This window comes from Pelophylax lessonae, assembly GCF_965119305.1.
Source record: "Pelophylax lessonae genome assembly, chromosome: 9".
NCBI lineage: Eukaryota > Metazoa > Chordata > Amphibia > Anura > Ranidae > Pelophylax > Pelophylax lessonae.
In genome coordinates this window covers 57,734,023-57,754,473 of record NC_138776.1, presented here as the reverse complement: position 1 = coordinate 57,754,473, position 20,451 = coordinate 57,734,023, and the positions used below count along the sequence as shown (strand labels likewise).

Here is a 20,451-nt window from a genome sequence, read left to right as displayed (position 1 = left end):
TTGCGGTACTGTGACATTGCGGCGGACAGATCGGACCCTTGACTGACATTTTTGACACTTTTGGGGTTACCAGTGACATTTCTACAGTAATCAGTGCTATACATATGCACTGTTACTGTAAAAATACACTGGCAGTGAAGGGGTTAACTTTATTTGAGAGGGAGGGGCTGTGTGTGTCCCTAGGGGCGTGATTCTAACTGTGATTGGCTGTGGCTTGAGGTGTAGGGACACTGATCAACGGTCCTACATAGTAGAACCGTATGATCAGGGTTTCTACACAGGGAGAACTGACAGGCAGCTTGTTTACACAAGCTGCCTGCCTTTCTCCCTCTCCCCCGCCGATCGCCAAGTGACCGGCGGACATCGGGTCCGCCAGTCACACGCGCGGGGGGGTCCGTGACCGTGCTCGCTCCCCAGACCCTCCCAGGCAAGTGACGTTTATATACGTCACTTTGCCTGTGAGGGGCTGACCGCCGCAGTATATTTACTTGCGGCGGTCGGCAAGTGGTTAATTGACCGTGTAGAAGAAGATACATGACACTCTTTCTGCATAGAGTTTATTGTATAAACACAGGCTTTGGGAAACATGAGAACAAAACCTGAAAAAACAGAATAAAACATAAAGTGCAACAAAAAGTCATAAACTTCATCCCTCTCTATTCTTCGAAATAACGATTGTATCGCACAGCTTGGATAACGCAGGAAAGCGCGTTCCTATAGCCTAGTAAAGTAGTGTAGTTACCTCCTATAGCCTAGTAAAGTAGTGTTGTTACCTCCTATAGCCTAGTAAAGTAGTGTAGTTACCTCCTATAGCCCAGTAAAGTAGTGTAGTTACCAATATTAGTATTGTAACTAGTTACATTACTTAGTTACCAAAAAAAGTAATGTAGTTACTGTAATCAGTTACTTTGTAACTAGTTACCCCCAACACTGATGCTATGTATATGGTTTAGTTTTGTTTGATTGCATTGAGGTTTGTGAACAATAGCACATAATCGCACGGAATTATGCACTCAGGTCAAATTAATTGATACTGTTTGTTCCTGCTTAGGTTACACCACAGGTGGCAAACACAAGGCCCGCTGGGCATTTTCATGTGGCTCGCAGCTTCCCCCGGCCGCCACCCCTGGCTGTCACCCGCTCTTCCTGCTGTCACTTGTAAACACAGGAACTTCTGTGTTTACAGTGACAGCTATGGTCTCGGTGACTCCCGGATCCCTGTAGGTGTGCAGGCCCAGGAACTCAGCACAGGGATGGTGGAAACCCCTCATATTGTGGACAGCTTATGTGCAGACCTGGGAACCCATCACAGGGATTGTGGGGCAGATGTGCAGCGACTGAAAATCAGTGAATGAATGGTGGGAACTCTTCATAATGGGAGAAGCAGGTTTGTAGAACCAGGAACCCAGAGCAGGGTCGGTAGGAACCCCTTATCATGGGCACAGTAGATGTGCAGATCTAGTAACTCCGTAAAGAGACCCGAGAGCTAGAAGAGACTACCGGGTGATCTCATTTCCAGTGAAATCAATTCTGGGTGCTTTGTTTCCAGTTTTTCTTGACTTTCTCCTTCCAGTCTTTATTTTTGGTGGAGTTTTGTTAGAATCACATTTCCTTTTTTTTTTTTTGGTCTTCATTTAGTTTAGATAATCTTGTTACCCATTTGCGTTATCATAGTGTATGTTTGTACGATGTGCATGCAGCACAGGGCATAGTAATCTTTGCACAGTGGCAGTAACAGGCTGTGTTTCTTTCTTCTAGCAGCCAGAAAAGGTGAAACCTCAGAGCAGTGCTGTCCAGGAGCTCCGGGGAATGTTGGTGAGTACTGCACACTATCAGTCTGATATTTCTTCTATGGGTGGAGTATGGTGGTAATAGATTCTCTGTCTCTTTGCAGAATACCCTTAACTCCTCGACCATTCAGAGGAGATATGGCCCCATCAGCACAGCTTCAACTGAAACAGAACTTGAGAGGATTCTGCGGCGTCGCAAAGTGACAACAGATCAAGACGCATCCAGTAAGTTGGCAGCCATGTTTTCTTAAGGCCATCCCACAAGAATATTCATTGGCTGGAGGTGTGATGGAAGACTTCACCTACCAAGTTCCACCTAAACCTTTCAGAGGCAGAAAGGACTTCTGGGTAAATGCCATTATCCCATGGCAGCTCTTAAGAGTTCCCTATCTGCTGGATATGTAGAACAGGAAATCTCATAAACTTTGCTGGACCAGAACCTTGAGGAGTGCACAGACTTTTTTTCTCCTGCTTAGTCTCATCATTGTGGATTGGCTGGTTCAGAAGCAACTTCTCCCACCTGCATACGTTTCCCAGAAAGGATTACCTGCAGTCTACCTATCCAGCCCTTGTATGCTAAGGAAGTCCCTCATGTATTGCTGCTGACTTGAGCCACCAGTCCTGCATTGATGGGGGTCGGAGTGGAGAAAAAATATGATGGGGATCAGAATCCACTGGGACCATGCTGTAAATCGGTGTCCAGACTGTACCGGAAGTTAGCTTGCTGGTTTGTTTCAGGGTCAGTGACTGAAATTTCTGAATCCAGACATCCCATAGGGCAGAGCTGCCAGTTCCTGTTTGTTTTTCCTCTGACAAGTGCACTTTGGGAGGGGGGTTCATATAGCACGCCATGTAAAAATGGCATTTACCAAGGAGAGATGGTAGTCGTCTTCTACTCCTATATTGTACGGCGCTGATTTGCAATGTCGAATTTATCCCTGTTGGATTGAATCTTTTTTCTTTCTTTAATCTCTTTTAGCGGGACCCCTGACCGCCACCGAATCCAAGTCAATGCCAGTCCTGGGCTCCGTGACCAACTCACCTCTACGCCAGAAAGGCAGAAACGCTGAATCCGAGATGCAGTGTGGACACCCAAGATCACAGATACAGGGTGCAGACAAACCTGTCCACATAAAGCAGACATCACAGTAAGTTACTCCACCATGTGTCACCTTTGTGAATCCCAGTCATGACCTCCAACCAAAATTGAAGGCGCTGAGAAATCTTATATGAAATAGAGAGAATCAGCGCTCAAATCCTTAAAAATGGTGGACCACCCAATAATTGAAAGAATAAATATATAAAACACGTAGTAACAGATGTAGTAAAAGATGATGATGCAGCAGTATATTAAAATCACAATAAATATCCGCAGTGTAGTATAAAAGATGCCAAGATCAGTTAACGGTCATAAATAGAATAAATACATAAAAGTATATTATAGATATAAGATATAGATTATAGGTATATACTTTTATGTATTTATTCTATCTATTTATGACCGTTAACTGATCTTGGCATCTTTTATACTACACTGCGGATATTTATTGTGATTTTATTATACTGCTACATCATCATCTTTTACTACATCTGTTACTACGTGTTTTATATATTTATTCTTCCAATTATTGGGTGGTCCACCATTTTTAAGGATTTTGAGCGCGGATTCTCTCTATTTCATATATTATTGTGGTATGTGGTGACACTACTGAATTGGCTGCTTAGTCCTTGGTGTTCCATTATATGTAAATAATTTGTTTTTTTCGTTTCTCACGTCTTATACCTACTGGTAGCGCATAGGTTCATCCCTTTTACGCTGAGAAATCTTAGGTGTGGTGAACATCAGTCTAACAGATGATCCCCATCCATCCAGATCCATGATCACTTCCAGCCCCCCAGTGTGCATTTTAAGAAACAGCCTCAAGCGATGTTGCAATCACGCTTCATTAAATCTAATTTCCTCTTTTCCTGGCTGGAGACAAAACAGAGTTTTTTTTGTTGCCTCATATATCCTCCACCTTCTCCTGTATAGGAGTCCTCCTATATCAGACATCTCTGCTGCCTCATGTATGGGGGACCTACACCTCCTCCTGTATAGGAGTCCTCCTACATCAGACACCTCTGCTGCCTCATGTATGGGGGGCCTCCACCTCCTCCTGTATAAAAGTCCTTCTATATCAGACACCTCTGCTGCCTTATGTATGGGGAACATCTACCTCCTCCTGTATAGAAGCCTTCCTATGTGAGACACCTCTGCAGCCTCATGTATGGGTGTCCTTTACCACCTCCTGTATAGGAGTCCTCCTATGTGAAACACCTCTGCTGCCTATTGTATGCGGAGACTCCACCTTCTCCTATAACGGAGTTTAGAACCTCCTCCTTCATGGGTATCCTCTGCCCTACTTCCTGCACAGGGATCCATTGCCTTCTACTGTATGGGGGTCCTCTGCCCCCTCTTTTATGGGGGTTATCTGCTTCATCCTTTACAAGAAACTTCTGCTGCTTCTGTATGGGGGCCACCACCTCTTTCTGTATGCCTCTTGTATGGGGTTCCTTTACCTTCTTCTGTACAGGAGACCTCTGCTGCCTCCATATGGGGGCCATCGTCTTCTCCTGTATGCCTCTTGTATAGGGGTCCTTTACCTCTTTCTGTAGAGAAGACCTCTTCTGCCTTTGTATGGGGCCACCTCCTCTACCTATGCACCTCTTGAATGGGGGTCCTTTACTTGGTCCTGTACAGAGGTCCTCATCCGCTTCCTCCCCTTCAAAAAAAAAAAAATTATAGTGTTACATCAATGGGAAAAAATCCAGTGGGGTAAGGTGAACATGGGGACAAGAAAATAAAAAGTATGCCCCTTTGCAGAGAATTCCCTCTCTAGTTGCCCTCCTATGTAATGGATTTATGATCATGCCATCCAACATCTATCATGGCTTCTCTTACAATGTCGCTGTGCCCTCAGTTTGGAGAATCTCTTCTGTTGTCCCTGTAGGGAAAGAAGATGCTCAAATCTGGTCTGTCCTGGAAGAAATATCCCATGAAGAGCAGAGCGCACAGCCACAGAGAAGCCCAGACCCTTCAAATGATTAATTAAACACCCCAAATCTTTAGAAGGGAACATTCCAGGACCTCCTAAAACTATGATGGCCCTAGGATCTTTGATTGTAGAATAGCATTATACAGAGCAATCTAAGATGGGATGGTACAGGGACCCGATCCTGCCTAGACATTCACAATATTTAATCTATAAAGCTGACTAAGCAATCAGATGCTCATCTCTTGGCCTGCTCTTTCACTGGGTGGATACAGACAAGTAAATATCCATAACTCTGGGAAGGGAGATAGATACCATGCCCAAATGAGTGGTACTACCACAGTCTTTTCTAGATGTCAAAGCAATTTTCCCACTTTTCATGACATTCTCGTGCTTCCTAGCAAAGGACAGGATGGAGACCTGCTTCCAGGAGATTCACCAAAAAAGTGAATAATCTCTCCTGCCTGAGCATCTGTAACCACCAAACGTGCTCATAATCGCCTCCTAGAGTCTGGATGGTCAGCAGCTAAAAACCCACAGAAGAAAGAAAGCAGAAGCCACCAATAAGCTACTGTGGATCCATAATGGGAATTGCTGTTAGTCTATCTGTCATAGAGCTCCTCGATAATGAGGAGTGCTCTGGGTCTGTTATAGAGCTTCCTGAAAATGAGGACTGTTTTGGTCAATCTGTCATAGAGCACCCTGATTGTTGGGAAATACTATGGGTCCATGGAGCTCCCTGATAATGGAGACTGCTGTGTGTCCATCTGTCATAGAGTTCTCTAATAATGGGGGCTGATTTAGGTCAGTCTGTTGTATAGCTCCCTCATAATAGGAAAGGAAAATAAAAGTGCAGCGCTAATGGGTAAGGAATTGCAACAGTTCTCAATACAAACAAATAAAATTACATATGTGATCAGTAAATGTGAAAATCTGTAACTGAATACAATCAAAAAAGTCCATATAGAGTTCACAATGGTAAGTGCAAGTGGAGTAATCCAAAACCGAGAGGTGAATCTTGATACTGATATCCCATCACCAACACCAAATAAAATTGCGCTCACCAGATGCTGTTGACCCTGAATACCATATAGCATGAGGGCTGACCAGCTGGTCAAATCCTTTGAGAATATCCTATGGGACGAAATGCATCAGGATCGTGCCTGTTTAGCCAGACCTGCATTTGTTTCTGCCTTTACCATTGGAAATTATGTGAGTGTTATTCCCCTTTTTTAACAAACTTTTTATTTGGGTTTTACACTATGTCTGTTTCCTTTGGTTTATTTCCACATGGGTCTGGATTTCTGTGAGTGATCCCTTCTACCTACCCTGCTCGATATACACCTGGGAGACATCCGTGCTTGCAGATCGTTTCAGGAATTCTATACCATCCTAACAGCCTTTTTGACCCTCATGCTATATGGTATTCAGGGTCAACAGCATCTGGTGAGCGCAATTTTATTTGGTGTTGGTGATGGGATATCAGTATCAAGATTCACCTCTCTGTTTTGGATTACTCCACTTGCACTTACCATTGTGAACTCTATATGGACTTTTTTGATTGTATTCAGTTACAGATTTTCACATTTACTGATCACATATGTCATTTTATTTGTTTGTATTGAGAACTGTTGCAGTTCCTTACCCATTAGCGCCGGTTCACATACACGCGACGCTACTTCCCGGGGCGACCTCCGAGATCGCGGTGCGAGCAGCGCGCCGCGACCTCGGAGCGGCCGCCACGGACTTTATAACATTGAAGTCTATGGCAGTCGCCTCCTGGTCGCCCCAAAGAAGCTCCGGAACCTTTTTCTAGGTCGGAGCGACTTGTGTCGCTCCTATTAGAACGGGTCCGCAGCTTCCCTATGGGAGGCGACCTGTGAGGCGACCAGGTCGCCTCACAGGTCGCCCTAGTGTGAACCGGGGCTTAGCGCTGCACTTTTATTTTCCATTGCATCAACCTTTTTGTCAGTTGTTTGTGTCAGCAGCTTATACATTTGATTGGTTAGCGCAGTTTATGCACCCCTTTTTTCCCTCATAATAGGGACTGCTGTGGGTCTGTCTGTCATAGAGCTCTCTGATAATGGGGACTGCTGTGGACTATAGGTCTGTCTGTTATAGAACTTCCTCATAATGGGGACTGCTGAGGGTCTGTCTGTTATAGAGCTCAGGGATAATGGGGACTGCTGTGGACTATGGGTCTGTCTGTTATAGAACTTCCTGATAATGGGGACTGCTGAGGGTCTGTCTGTTAAAGAGCTAACTGATAATGAGGGCTGTTGTGGACTGTGGGTTTGTCTGTTATGGAGCTCCCTGATAATAGGGACTGCTGTGGGTCTGTCTGTTTTGGAGCTCCCTGATAATGGGGACTGCTGTGTGTCTGTCTGGTATAGAGCTCCCCGATAATGGGGACTGCTGTGGACTGTGTGTCTGTCTGGTAAAGAGCTCCCTAAAAATGGGGACTGTTGAGGACTGCGTGTCTGTCTGCTATAGAGCTCCCTGATAATGAGGACTGTGGGTCTGTCTGTTATAGAGCTCCCCGATAATGGGAACTGTTGTGGACTGTGTGTCTGTTTGTTATGGAGCCCCCTGATAATGTGGACTGCTGTGAGTCTGTCTGTTATGAAGGTCCGTGATAATGGGGACTGCTGTGTGTCTGTCTGTTATAGAGCTCCCTGATGATGGGGACTGCTGTGTGTCTGTCTGTTATAGAGCTCCCTGATGATGGGGACTGCTGTGTGTCTGTCTGTTATAGAGCTCCCTGATAATGGGGACTGCTGTGTGTCTGTCTGTCATATAGTTTCCTAATAATGGAGACTGCTGTGTGTCTGTCTGTTATGGTGCTCACTGGTAATGGGGACTGCTGTGTGTCTGTCTGTTATAGAGCTCCCTGGTAATGGGGACTGCTGTGTGTCTGTCTGTCATATAGTTTCCTAATAATGGAGACTGCTGTGTGTCTGTCTGTTATGGTGCTCACTGGTAATGGGGACTGCTGTGTGTCTGTCTGTTATAGAGCTCCCTGGTAATGGGGACTGCTGTGTGTCTGTCTGTTATGGTGCTCACTGGTAATGGGGACTGCTGTGTGTCTGTCTGTTATAGAGCTCCCTGGTAATGGGGACTGCTGTGTGTCTGTCTGTTATAGATCTCCCTGGTAATGGGGACTGCTGTGTGTCTGCCTGTTATGGTGCTCACTGGTAATGGGGACTGCTGTGTGTCTGTCTGTCATAGAGCTCCCTGATAATGGGGACTGCTGTGTGTCTGTCTGTCATAGAGCTCCCTGATAATGGGGACTGCTGTGTGTCTGTCTGTTATAGAGCTCCCTGGTAATGGGGACTGCTGTGTGTCTGTCTGTTATAGAGCTCCCTGATAATGGGGACTGCTGTGTGTCTGTCTGTTATAGAGCTCCCTGGTAATGGGGACTGCTGTGTGTCTGTCTGTCATAGAGCTCCCTGATAATGGGGACTGCTGTGTGTCTGTCTGTCATAGAGCTCCCTGATAATGGGGACTGCTGTGTGTCTGTCTGTCATAGAGCTCCCTGGTAATGGGGACTGCTGTGTGTCTGTCTGTTATAGAGCTCCCTGATAATGGGGACTGCTGTGTGTCTGTCTGTTATAGAGCTCCCTGGTAATGGGGACTGCTGTGTGTCTGTCTGTTATAGAGCTCCCTGGTAATGGGGACTGCTGTGTGTCTGTCTGTCATAGAGCTCCCTGATAATGGGGACCGCTGTGTGTCTGTCTGTTATAGAGCTCCCTGGTAATGGGGACTGCTGTGTGTCTGTCTGTTATAGAGCTCCCTGATAATGGGGACCGCTGTGTGTCTGTCTGTTATAGAGCTCCCTGGTAATGGGGACTGCTGTGTGTCTGTCTGTTATAGAGCTCCCTGATAATGGGGACTGCTGTGAATGTCCGAATTGGCCCTAAAACATAGAGCGTTTGGACACACAGCTGTACTGGACTGACGGAAATAAAGGTGTGGAACTTCCACTGGGTTTGGCATAGAAGGCGGCAGAATTGCCAAATCTCACTACCGATTTCTCGGCAATGGCAGCAGCCTAAAACTAAAACCAACTCCTGGCTTGTCTCCATTTGCTCCACAACACTGTGACCTTGTTTTCACATGCAGCCATATCTGTATATTTCAGGCAGTTCTCCTAGGTCCCCCCTTCCCTTCCCCGCCGCAGTCTGGCATTGGCTTTGTTGATGGATTCTGGAATGGAGGGGGGGGGGGGGATCCTCGTTACCTCTCAGAATTCTCTGGGATTTTGTGTCTTTGAAAAGCGATAACCTTCACACGGCATTGCCGCACCTCTGATCACCTTTTGTGTTCTTTTTGTTTTTTTGTTCCGCTTAATAATACAAAGAAGGCAGAGAAAAGGAAATCGCAGAAAGTTGAATCGGGCTGCGGAAGAAAAGGATATGGAAATAGCTGTCAGACCAAGGTCTGCCGGATCCGTGCTGAATTGGCGTGAAAAGCATCTTTCTGCTGACTGTCACGGCTGTTAGGACAATGAAAGGCGGCGCCGCGCTCAATCTGTCTGCGATGCACAAACTGAATACGGAGCTTGTAAAGGGAACTGTTAGGGGGGAGAAGGGTTATCCTCCTGTTTGGGTGGGTGGGGGTAGGTTATCACTAATGCCTGGTACACGGGTGACAATATCGCACCAATGATCGTTCGTTTTTTTTCTTGCATGCTAATCTCAAATCAAAAATGAAGAATTACTAAAGTTAAGAAAATTCTCATAGGACAGAATAAAAATTCGGAAGTGAGGTCATGCATTGTGTTGTATTTGTATTGTATTTTCGGACAAGAACTCTACAGATAAAAAGAAAATCGTACAATCTGGTCTCGTACAAGAAAAAAATTTGTGCTTGTCCCATCAGATAAACTGTTGTGATCGGCTCTCGAAAGCTCTGTACTAATGATCAGATTGTCGCACGATCGCTTCAAAGGCGATATTTTTCGTACAATTTTCTGAGCATGTATACGCACCATTAAAGCTAAAATGACAAAATTTTAATAAATGGAAATTCCTTCCTCTGCCAGAAGCTGGAAAAGGCACTATAAGGTGTAAGCAGGCCACAACCAGCTGGGACTTGTAGTTCCACAGACTTGGCAAAATGGGCTGGGACTTGTAGTTCCTCAGATCTATCAGAGCTGGCTGGATCTTGTAGTTCCATAGACCTGGCAGAGCTAGCTGGGACTTGTAGCTTCACAGACCTGATATAGCTGGCTGAGACTTCTAGTTTGGCTGAGCTGGCTAGAAATTGTAATTTTGCACACCTAGCAGAGTCGGCTGGGACCAGTAGCTCTGAAGGCCTGCCAGAGCCGGCTAGGAATTGTATTTCCGCAGACCTGACAGATCCGATTGGGAGTTGTAAATCTGCAGACCTGGTGGAGCCAGGAAGAGATGGCTGGGACTTGTAGTTTTGCACACCTAGAAGAGATGGCTGGGGCTTGTAGTGTTGCACACCTAGAGGAGATGGCTGGGACTTGTAGTTTTGCACACCTAGAGGAGATGGCTGGGACTTGTAGTTTTGCATACCTCGAAGAGATGGCTGGGCTTGTGGTTTTGCACACCTAAAAGAGATGGCTGGGACTTGTGGTTTTTCACACCTAGAAGAGATGGCTGGGACTTGTGGTTTTTCACATCTAGAAGAGATGGCTGGGCTTGTAGTTTTGCACACCTAGAAGAGATGGCTGGGCTTGTGGTTTTTCACACCTAGAAGAGATGGCTGGGCTTGTGGTTTTTCACATCTAGAAGAGATGGCTGGGCTTGTGGTTTTGCACACCTAGAAGAGATGGCCGGGACTTGTGGTTTTTCACATCTAGAAGAGATGGCTGGGCTTGTGGTTTTGCACACCTAGAAGAGATGGCTGGGGCTTGTGGTTTTTCACACCTAGAAGAGATGGCTGGGACTTGTGGTTTTTCACATCTAGAAGAGATGGCTGGGCTTGTGGTTTTGCACACCTAGAAGAGATGGCTGGGGCTTGTGGTTTTTCACACCTAGAAGAGATGGCTGGGCTTGTGGTTTTTCACACCTAGACGAGATGGCTGGGCTTGTGGTTTTGCACACCTAGAAGAGATGGCTGGGCTTGTGGTTTTGCACACCTAGAAGAGATGGCTGGGGCTTGTGGTTTTTCACACCTAGAAGAGATGGCTGGGGCTTGTGGTTTTGCACACCTAGAAGAGATGGCTGGGCTTGTGGTTTTGCACACCTAGAAGAGATGGCTGGGGCTTGTGGTTTTGCACACCTAAAAGAGATGGCTGGGACTTGTAGTTTTGCTCTACTAGAAGAGATGGTTCGGACTTGTAGTTTTGCTCTCCTAGAAGAGATGGTTGGGACTTGTAGTTTTGCTCTCCTAGAAGAGATGGCTGGGACTTGTAGTTTTGCTCTCCTAGAAGAGATGGCTGGGACTTGTAGTTTTGCACGCCTAAATAAGATGGCTGGGACTTGTTGTTTTACACACCTAGAAGAGATGGCCGGGAGTTGAAATTTTGCACACCTAGAAGAGATGGCTGGGACTTGTAGTACTACTGAGCTGGTTGGGACTTTTGGCTGGTGCCATTTACCAGCTGAACATTTCCCGCACCCTTGCTGCAGTCATGTGCTGAGAATCGATGTGACACGGACTCCAGGCGAAGGCGCTGGAATCAGACGAGCTTCTCCATCTGAATAAGGGAAGATCTCCCTTTTTATCCTGAAGCTGCTGCAGCTCTCACATGGCATAGGAAAATAAAGTGGGTGCCCACAGCTGTGGCGGACTGTGGAGTGGCGATTAGCAGTTCCATTTTACTGATATGAAAGTTAATAATAAAGAGATTCTCCAGATGTAAACACTTGAGGAAAGCCCCCTGCCCTTCCATACATTCCACAATATAGTGCTGGTAAAGAGGACCTCTTCCTGGACATTTCCTTCCTTGGTTTGTCCCATCTGTTGTATGTCTCAGGGATTCAAAGGAAGAAATCTCCACCTTTCTCCAACACCCATTTCCATTGCCCGTATCAGGGTGTGGCTTTTCCAGGTGAATTAATTTGCAGCAGGAGAACTAAGACTCCTCTCCCTGCAAGAAGATGAGCAAGATTCCTTCATGGGCTGTGCAGAGCAGATCTATGGTGGTGAGGTAAGGAGATGTCCTGACCACAGAGCTGCCAGCATTCCTCCACCACTGCAATATTGGGATACCAAACCCTTTATGATTGGTCGCCCAAATTTGACCACACATTACACAAGTGTTGTAAAATCTGTTCCCTGGTTGGTGTGTGTTTGAGTCTACAATAGGAATTTTCTGTTGTAGCAAATGGAATAATAATCGGACGGATTACTCATGTCTTTATTTTGGATTTTCAAAGTAATATTAAAATTCTGGAAGCGACAAGGTCATCCATTGGTTCTTTTGATCCAGTGTTCATTCTGGGTAAGGTGTAATAGGCTCCATGGATCAATGAGTACATATGTTTCTTATCCCCCAGCTTCATCAGAAGACGCCCCTCAACTTCAAGCAGTGTCATTTTATCATGGACCCCCACCATATATATCATTTGGTAATATTTATGGCCCAATTGGCCAATGAGATTGCATCCCTCATAATGATCCCACATAGAGGAGTTATGCATAATGGAAGAGGAATGGTTAGGGCTTGTTTGGGGTTAATTGTTATTCTATCCAGCTGGTCCTGTGATCCAGACAGCACTGCCCCCTGTCTTCAGCTTCCATTACAACAACAGCACAGTTTGGGAGACACACCCCAGCCTGCTGATTGGACAGGGAAGGTGCAACGACTCAGTGTTCTTCAACCTTTTTTAAGTCAAGGCGCCCTTTAAAATTATGCACACTCCCAGGACACCCCATTCTAAAATGCAAAAAACTAAACGAATAGTTTTACATAATGCAACAACATCCACACACACAGGACACCCAACATTAGAGGAGATTTATTCTCCCAAAACAAATACACCTTTGCAAACTGGTACTGACTAGCGTTCCAATGTTTCTCTTCTCTCTCAGTTTCTCTCCCTTGCCCAACTAATGTGACTCCAGTGCTTATGGAGAGGGGCAGGGGAGGGGCAAAAAAGAACACTATGTAATGGCGCACAATAAAATCCCATGGCTTTGTGTAACTAAAAGGCAGGCTTGATCCACCCACTGGCTTTTATACAGTTTTGTGGCAATTTTTAGGCATCTTGCCAAGGCACCCTAGTTAAAAAAAGGCTGCATTAACTTATGATGAGTCTACGCTCACTCTCCTCCTCCTGTAAGCACATGTCCATGTGGTATAGTCTGATTGACTGAGTGCTGCCCCTCTCCTAGACACTAGACACACAATACAGCTAAGATGAGGAGGGGGGAGGTGAAGATTGACCCTAGGTTCACGCTTCTGCATGTGGCTGTGGCTGCAGGAATTCCCGCACCTCCAACCACCCAAAATGAAAATACATGGCTTGGCAGAAACACATGTAAAATCACAGTGCAGGTGTGGGAACCACAGGGAAATCACATGGTTAAAAATATCATGTGATTTGCAGTGGTTCGCTGGTTCTATGGTTAGCATTCTCGCCTACCATTAGGGGAGCCCCGGGTTTGATTCCTGGCTACTGCACGAAAAAAAAAAATATCATGTGATTTCACTGCATACGTGTTTTTGAAAAGGTGCATGCACCAGGTACAGCAACCCTTTCATTTATGTGGGCTGCCATGCCCGTGCAAACGCGACATGCAAAAATGCATTGGTGTGAACCTAGCATAAAAGAAAAAAGGAAATCCTACAATAAATTTTACCCCCCTAAATCTGCTGCTTCTTTTGCTCTGGTACGATCATTCATTTATTTTTCCTACTGCTTCACCTTCCTCCATTGTGAAAGGAAGGGGTGGACTCTTAATTGTAAACAGTAATACTCTACATTTTGCGGTTGCTGTGATTTGTCATCAGAGCAATTAACTGGTACAGAGCCGCTCAGATCAACTCTGTACACTATGTCTGTGAAACAAGGAGTCCGACGACAGCTCGGTGCACAGCTATTAAGGCGCACACTTTATAAACAGAGCTCCAAAAATAGACATCCGCCTCTCCATGGTATTTTATTTACAATATAGTGGTAGGTAGGTTTCTATGATGGCTGATGTCAGAGATTTGATGACTGTAAAAATGTTTAGATGATACAGTGACACTGTCGTGTCCTGTCAAGCGATCGCTCATCACCTGGCCATCTATCGATACGATTTAAGCGCCCAGAGCATCGCTTGTTCACTAAAATGAAGCGTCTCTGGCATTGGAATATGTCTTGCCTTGCTTTAGTGACAAATTACTTAGAAGTGAAATTCATTTGTTTGCCTCAGTTAACTAAGAGGGGAAAATGCTCCATTTTGAGGAAATTGTGTAAAATCCTCCTCCGGGCCACTGACAAAAGGCCCCACGGAATGAATTGCATTTTCTCAGATGTCCTCGGGGTTGAACACAAAGACTCCAGAGGATTTGGCCGCGTTCCCTCCATTGAAAGGCGCTGACGTCTCTGCTGCGTTCCTCCTTTCTGCCTCCTCAGCACGCCGCTTTCCTCTGACAGATGTAAATTTTTTTCATTTTTCTCTCCTTGAAGGTGGTGAATATGATTTGCAGTTTTTGTCCATTTTTATTGCAAATGAAACAGAGTTCAGATTGTTTAGGCCACGCATCCGCTTTTGGATCGTTGCCACGTGCTAATGCAAGCCCCCGACTGTGCGCCCGTCATACAATTGCACGCCGATTCACGAGACTTGTTAAATAGTCTGGCTGGGGAGGCTTCAAAGATCATCAACCTCCAAAGTACCAGGAAAAGAGGCCTTTGTTGTTTTCTTCTACCAACATTTTTGTTCTGGAAATACAACGCTAAAAAAGATTATGTTTTTTCTGTGTAATGCACAATTTATTTCATCTGAGAAGATTGCACAGAAAGCGTTCAGGAGAAATTAGAGAGAAAAAAAAGATACATTTATTATATAAGAAGGCAGCAAAGCCGAAATATATAGCTTAGTATATAAGGTACAGAATATGGAAATATTCTCAGAGAGCACTTCTGTGTGCACACAATCTGAATGCACACCCAATATAAACCCACAGAGAGTGTAAGCTGCTCTGGTGCAGAGACTGATGTAAATGGTTCACTTTTTTCTGTAAGGCGCTATGGAATATGTCGGAGCTATATAAAAGTATAATAATAATTAATATGTGACTGTGATGGGGACATCAGAGTGTAAGCCTCTTCGGTGCAGAAACTGATGTAAATGCTTCAGTGATCTCTGTACAGCACTATAGAACACGTCAGAGCTATATAAAAGCATAATAATTATAATGTGACTGTAGTAGGGCATTAGAGTGTTAGCTCCTCTGGTACAGAGTCTGATGTGAATGGCTCAGTGTTCTTTGTACAGCTCTGCAGAATATGTCATTGCTATATAAATGTATAAAAATATTGGTGTAAAATTGGAATTGAAAATTGTAGCTTGCAGGTTTTTATTTTGGCGTGTGGTGGCAATATATAAAGAAGGAATGTAAGTTCAACAAAGATTTTGTTTTCTTTTTTGTTCATCATGTGCTGTGAAGAGTAAAGCCGGCCATAGATGGTTCGAATCTTGGGTGGTTTAGCAGGGACTGGCCTGAGATTCGCACTATCTATGGGCAGGCTGATTGTACCTAAGTCGATCGATGGACAAACAGCATGCCAGATTTTTACATGCGACTATTGCCAGCAGCTATAGCTACTAGCAATAATCACCACTCCCTGCACCCCAAACCTGTGGTTGCAGGAAAAAAAAATCGCATCATGTATGGCCTGCCTTATTTCTCAGCAGACATAGATGTTACCTTCCTCATCATGCTGACTTTTTCCTCTTGTGCAGGGAGGAGTCTTGTTGCAGATTTTAGGTCTGCGAATGCAGATAGGTGTATAAGTGGGTTAATGATGTGATGAGGTGAATTTACTGTGATTATTCTTGTGTTTTCTGCCTCACTCACATTACAGAAAATAGCAGATATATTGGACTTACTATGTTTTTATCTCTGTTTTCAGGTCTGCGGAGGCCCTGCGGAGCTCTGTAGAGAAGGCAGACACTACAGGTAGCACAATAGATATTGCACTGAGGGATGCGGAAAACCGTGACACCGGGCACATTAATGGCGAACAACTGGCCAACCCGCGGGGGAAGGATGAGGACAGTTCTAATTGCTAGTAAGGACAATAAACTTCGGAAAATCTGTCTACTTCCTCCTTGTCCACCTCAGGAAGGTGACATCAGCCCTTTCACCTGGTGCCTGAACCATGCGACACCTGGGGCCTGTCACCGCACACGCACTATATACAGCACAACTACCTGCACTGCACCTTTGACACCCTGCACCAACTTTTCTCCGTCTGGTATCAGCTGCGTGTCTGGAAGCGCCGAGTGTGGTGATTTGATTTGTCGTGACGCCTTGTTGCCTTCACATTGGCCTCATCTCAGTTTCTGGGTCTGTGTTCATTATACTCACAGACAGATTCACAAATACTCCGCTAGATCTGACGTAATAATAATGGAAGCTCATTATTGTCTGGCTGAACAGGTTAGTCTGATCTGCCACCAATCCTGAGTCATATGAGGGAATTTTCCATTGGGCCCCAGAGAAATTACTGCACATGGTGAGCAGATTGGATTCAGAATTTCCCAAAAATGCAAGCACAATAGCCATCACCTGGCCGGGTCAGTCTTCTTTTTCTGGATCGCTGATCGTCACCATTAGTAATTCTGTCTGATCTAACATGGTTTTGTGAATTTGGCTCGTTGTCGCTCTCTGAATCTTTATTGATGGAGGTAAAGGGCTGAATTGTCATTTGACAGAGAGAGACTCGTGTATTACGGTGACGGCATCTCTCATCATGTGACATGGGGTGGGGTGCCAGTTACCCCGATCACATCATGTCATTCTGCTGAGTGAGTGGCACCGGAGGGTTCCATAGATGGGACAGATGTTCAGGATTTCGCTGTGTTTCATTTACTGCCATTCTCTACATGAAAATCTTAATATACCTTTTTGTTTATGTGATGAAATATGGAAACAGCCTGCAACACACTGCTGCGAGATCTGAAAAACTGGAAGATTCTCTACAATGGCAGCCAAATATGGCATTTACCCAGAAACCTCTTCTGCTCCCAGAGATGGTTTTTGCATACAAGATGATATATTTACTTTCCGCTATACATTACGCTCATCATTCTGCTGTATACGGCACTGCATGGATCTCATATAATGTACACTACATGATTGCACAGCAACAAACTGCTTAGCCCCATGCCTCATAACTGCACAGCTCTGTAATACCCCTTGCTAAATTCTCATATAGTCCTGTATTTAGTTGCATTGCATGGTTAGTTAGTGTAAACTGTGATGGATACAGATGACACTGCAGAGCTGTCTGCCTTGGAAAATGCTGAACACATCTTTGTCCTCCACACTACAAGTCCAACGTACCAGAAATCTGTATCTTCATCCTTCACACTACAGGTGGCCAACATACAGGTAACCCACATCCTCATCTCCACACTACATAGAGGGAATCCACGTCTTCATCTTCCACATCACTTGAGTCTGACGTACAGGGAATCCGATATGTCTCCATAATCCTTTAGGGGCACAGAAATTTACAAACAGTTGGGTTATACTGGCGACTACAGGAGGTTGAGACACTGGTAAATGGAAAAGTTGTAAACCTGCCCCTGTATAACTTGTCCACTACTTATCATTTCTCTAGCATTTTTTGCTAGTGTCCTAGGACGTTGTTCTTCTTTTCTAATTAACTCATTTTTTGCTAGTGTCCTAGGACGTTGTTCATCTTTTCTAATTAACTCATTTTTTGCTAGCCTTTGCCTGAATATTTTTTTTTTTTGTGATTCAGTTCAGATCCCTTCACTGCTGCTTGAGCTGGTCTCTTTGTAGCTTTGGAGGCTGTACTAGGACCCTACTGTACTGGAATATGAACTTGGGGCACTGGACCTCTGCATTGTGACATTTTCATGGAGCTAAGTTTAATGTGTTTAAAAACCACAGAGCGCTTTCCGAGCCCAAAACTGACCCTGTCTCTGAAAACTCACTTAGGGCTCATTCAGATGTACGACCGAGGAGAGGTAAACGCAGTTAAGCCTCTCGCTTTCTGACCACCCACCTAAACAAGAATATACAACCCCCTGTTGCGTTCAACTGTCAAGGTTCAGTTGAATGAGGTTGCGCTGCAAATAAGTGCAATCCATTTTAAGGGTAAAACAGGTGGTGAGGAGGCAACGTTTCGCATCCTCGCTGTCTGTCAAATGCCCTATGAATAGCTATCAACCGCTGAGCCTTAAGTGAGTAAGGCCAGTTGGGCTGAAGCACCAGAACCTACCTTACCATTTTAATAGTTGGGCGATTTTTATAATTACCCCCACTGCTGTTTTTTACCATGGTAAGGGTTTATGCTAAGTGAGCACTGATGTAATGAACTAGGTGAAGTATTGCACTTACACCCCCTTTCCCCCCATTCAGCCATGAGGAAGCACTTTCCCACTGCTGTTTCTGCTGCTGAAGCACCACATTGGGTCTCCAGGTTACAGTCCTGTTCCACTACTTGCCAGTAGTTATTTGGTCCTCTCTGGCAGCCTGAAGCCCTCAACAGCAACAGCTGCCTGGGTTTGTGATTCATCGAGGCTGTACCCCTCATTGGTTGCTGTTGCTTAGCTCTATCGGGGTGCAACAAGTCTTCCCAAAGACATACAGAGGGCAGTTTTGCTGCCACAGGTGACCTCAGCTCATACTCCCCTAGTGGTTCTGGGTCTTTTAATACAGGAGGAATCAACACCTGTAATGTAGAACCTGAGACCCTCCTTGTCCACTCTGGACTTTGTTCTCAGTTACTGGAGTAGTCTGCCAACAGAGGCTCTAAGTGTTTTCAAACATCATCTATGGAAATGTCTTATCTCTGACCCTCCTGAGACCATAAATCTAACTGGGTCTGTAGCCCCTGTTATTATTTCTGATTTAGGGCATTAACAGTCTGTTTTAGAAGAACCTGTCTTTGGATCATTGCAGTTTCCTGCAGTTGATGCTGATTTTACCGGAGGTTTCAAGCCTTTTGATGTAATAAATAACACTTTGCAGCTGTAAGAGCTGCTTTGCCTACCCCTCAAGGAAAGTCATCTAATCAGACCTGCCCTTGATGCAACTCTTGGTACCTCTGACTATTTAAGTCAGCAGGGAGCAGTTTCTACTGCTCCATTCCCTAAAAATATCTAATCCCTGAGTGTCCTTTGGATTACATCTGCCTTTATTTCCATCTTAGTGCCCTTTCTTGGCATCCTCACTGTGGATTGCTGAAATGATCCCCTTGAAGAGAGTTTGTTTTCTGGACCCTTGCCTTCAGAACTTCAGAAAGGCTCCAAACTCATAGGCCTCCACCAGATGTGGACTCATAGGTGTCTAGTGCTGTTTTTGTAGCTGTTTCTCTCCAACGCGAAAGGTTGTTAAGCTCAAATCATCACAATGGAAATCTATGTCCTGTGGATCTGTGCACCCTTCCCCACCCTGTCAGGGGTTAGTAGGGGACCGAAGGAGCATCCTCTTGTCTTGATACTTTCCTTGTTGACTCCTGGCCCTCTTCATGCTCCTCTTTAGTATTGGAGAGTCTGTACTTGGGCAAGACATTAATAGTCGCTGCAAACCAGGAAGCCTCTAATTTGACTTAGAAGTCTTTGAGAGTGTAAGCGATGGGCTCCTACCTCCACCACAGAGAGATTCTGTTTGTAGGGGTGCTCCTTTCCCCCGGGCCTCAGTCTGTCAGTCAAGTCAATCTCTTGGCCTGGTCATTTTGGACATCACATAGGTGTTGTAAGACCATCACCCCCAGGAAGGTTTCAGAGTCCTCTCTGTGTCTGGACATGCAACCTGCTTGCTAGGTGGAAAGACAGAAAGACTACTACACTTAACTGCATGGTCTACCCTAGAGATACTGCATTGCTATTTGCTTCTTATCAACCAGTAGCCCCTTCTGCCTCATCTCCTGCATGTTAGGAAGATACCATTGTAAGAGGACCCTGTGATCCCATGATTTGTCAGTTCACCACACAATGAGAATCCCGCACAGGAACATTTTCAAAAATTGCACCGCACATTATTGCGAACAGGTACTATTGAAAATAATGTGATTTCTCTTGTCATGCAGTTCTGTGCAACTCAAGACGCATCAGAAATTGCACCAATGTAAACTCCCCTTTCTTGGCAGGGGACTTCATCTGTGCCCTTCAATGAACACTGGAGAAGACAAGATTTTTTTAAGGAACACAGGGCTGTGTCTCTCTGTGGTCTTTATTGGCTCAGAAAACTGAAGCATGCTGCGTAGAGGAGGGGTTCTATGGGGGCTGGCTTGCAACTTTGGCAGTGCCCCAATTTACTGTAGGCAGCAGTATAACCCTGACTGTTTCTGATCACTCAGTGGACCCGATAAAATAGATTTTACTTTAAATACAAAAAGAATATTTAATATCAACATCAGCTTAAAGTAATAATTACTTTGGTTATAGGTTTTAATTATATATTTGTACAGAGCAAACTTAATGGCATTTTACATTGTACCAGTTGGGATTGCACTTTACTA

At 45.0% G+C, this 20,451-nt stretch overlaps 1 protein-coding gene across 4 annotated transcripts in view; it reads left to right on the top strand.

Moving 5' to 3' along the window:
* The window catches only part of SHTN1 (shootin 1), a 241,956-nt gene extending 225,480 nt beyond the window's left edge, over positions 1-16,476 (top strand). For all 4 annotated transcript variants that reach the window (XM_082269192.1, XM_082269190.1, XM_082269191.1 and 1 more), the window contains 4 exons: positions 1,759-1,815; positions 1,895-2,015; positions 2,770-2,938; positions 15,865-16,476. In XM_082269192.1, coding sequence (XP_082125318.1) covers positions 1,759-1,815; positions 1,895-2,015; positions 2,770-2,938; positions 15,865-16,024 — 507 coding nt within the window. In that variant the 3' untranslated portion in view covers positions 16,025-16,476. The remainder of the gene's footprint in view (positions 1-1,758; positions 1,816-1,894; positions 2,016-2,769; positions 2,939-15,864) is intronic.
* The last annotated feature ends 3,975 nt before the right edge of the window (positions 16,477-20,451 follow it).